General features: G+C 70.5%; 1 protein-coding gene across 1 annotated transcript; it reads right to left on the bottom strand.

Annotated features, from left to right (window-relative positions):
- Window positions 1-4: 4 nt before the first annotated feature.
- Window positions 5-1,659, bottom strand: LOC112966547 (arf-GAP domain and FG repeat-containing protein 2-like; the record flags this gene model as incomplete). Its single annotated transcript, XM_026066764.1, has 5 exons — window positions 5-85; window positions 221-334; window positions 1,030-1,162; window positions 1,257-1,392; window positions 1,507-1,659. Coding segments are annotated over 5 exons (617 nt in total), but the record flags the coding sequence as incomplete, so codon positions are not given.
- Between the last annotated feature and the right edge of the window lie 37 nt (window positions 1,660-1,696).

Genomic DNA, 1,696 nt, shown 5'->3' with positions numbered 1-1,696 from the left:
ATCGGGGGAATACGGTACCTGACACTGGCTCCGCCCACCTCGGGCATCCTGGCGGGGGCGGGGCCACCTGGCACAGCAGCGCCCCCTGCGGGAGACAAGGGGGAGCCCAGGTGTCCGGGGTGGGGGCAGGGCAGGGGGGAGCCCCCCGAGCCCCCCCATTAATCCCTTTGGGGGGGACACCCTGGACCCCTCCCCGTTAGTCCTGGAGCCCCGGAGGTACCTGTGGGCGCGGGGAGGGGGTGGAAAGGGGCCGCGGCCCCCCCGAAGGCGGGCGCTCCTGGGCCGGCTCCGAAGGCGTCGAAGTTGGCGAAGGCAGCGTGGGCCGGGGCCTGGCCTGGGGGGGGGCAGAAAGCCGTGGGTCACCCCAAAACCCTGCGCCCCCCCCTGCCCCCGCCCTGGACCTCCCAGTCTGCTGTGCTGCAAAGTGCCCTGCGGGGGCGCCGCGCCTCCACCCACTGCTCTGTGGTCAGCATGCGCCTAGCAGGCACCCCCAAGGGGCTTGTCTAGCACAAGCTTGAACTCTGTGATTGGCTCCACCCTCCCCCCCGACTCTATGGCAGGACTCCTCTGGGCCAGTGCTCAATGGTCAGAGCCCTCCCAGGACTCCTCTCTGGCCCTACACTCAATGCTCAGTGCTCCTCCCATGAGCACTCTGGTCCCATGCTCTATGGTAAATGCCCCCCACAACTCCTCTCTATCCCCCTGTCTATGGTCAGTGCCTTCTGGGACTCTTCTGCTCTCCTCCTGCTCTATGGTGGATCCTCCACCCACCCCATGATCCTTCTCTGGCCCCTGAATCTATGGTCAGGGTCTGCTCTGCCCCCTGGCTCTATAGTGCCCCCCCCCCCCAGCTGCACAATCCCTCTCCAGCCCCCACTCCATGCTCAGTGTCCTCACCAAGTTCCTCCAGCCCCCCACTCTATGGTGGGTCCTCCCACCCCAGGAGCCCTCTCCAGCCCCCACTCTATGGTCAGGGCCCCCCCCCGGGCCCCTCCGTCCCCCCCTTCCATGGCAGGTCCCCCAGCTCACCGGGGAAGGCCGGGAAGGCGGCAAAGGCAGGCGCCGGCTGGGGGGCGGCGAACGGGTCCCCCCCGATGTCGGCCAGCAGGTCGGTGCTGGCTTTCTTGGCGGGCGGCGGGGGCCTGTTCTGGGCCAGGCGGGGCTGAGAGACACGGCCGGCGTCACGGACCGGGCACCCAGGCGGCCGAGCTCCCTGTTTCCCCCTTCCCTGCGGGACCCGGGTGGCCCCCACTCACCTGGCCGGCCGCCCCCGCCAGCACCGGTGCCGCCGCGTCCCCCAGGAGCGTCTGCGCGGGCGCAGCCTCGGCGGCCAAGCCCTGGCTGGGCAGCGAGGAGGCAGCAGCGGCCTTGGCTCGCTCTGGCGACACGTACCTGTGGGGAGACAAGGGGCGGGTGAGCAGGCTGGCGGCAGCACGGCCCTGGCGGGTGCCAGCGGGCCCTACAGAAATGGAAGCGGGAGGCACCGCGAGGCAGCTGCCGTGTTACCAGCGCTTCTTCTCGTATTTCTCCTGCAGGAACTCCTTCACCTTCTGCGGGTCGCGCGAGTCCGGCAGCGGGGCAGCTCGCGGGTCAGCAGCACCAAGCCAAACCTTGCGGCAGGCCTGGGTGGGAAGGGGACGGGGGGAGCATGAGCCGGCGCTGGGGGCCGCGGGGGAGCCAGCGCCAGCCGGGGGGG

The sequence above is a fragment of the Apteryx rowi genome, unplaced genomic scaffold (assembly GCF_003343035.1).
Source record: "Apteryx rowi isolate R43461 unplaced genomic scaffold, aptRow1 scaffold_2476, whole genome shotgun sequence".
NCBI lineage: Eukaryota > Metazoa > Chordata > Aves > Apterygiformes > Apterygidae > Apteryx > Apteryx rowi.
The sequence above is the reverse complement of the archived record's forward strand: the minus strand, read 5'-3'. Positions and strand labels throughout refer to the sequence as shown.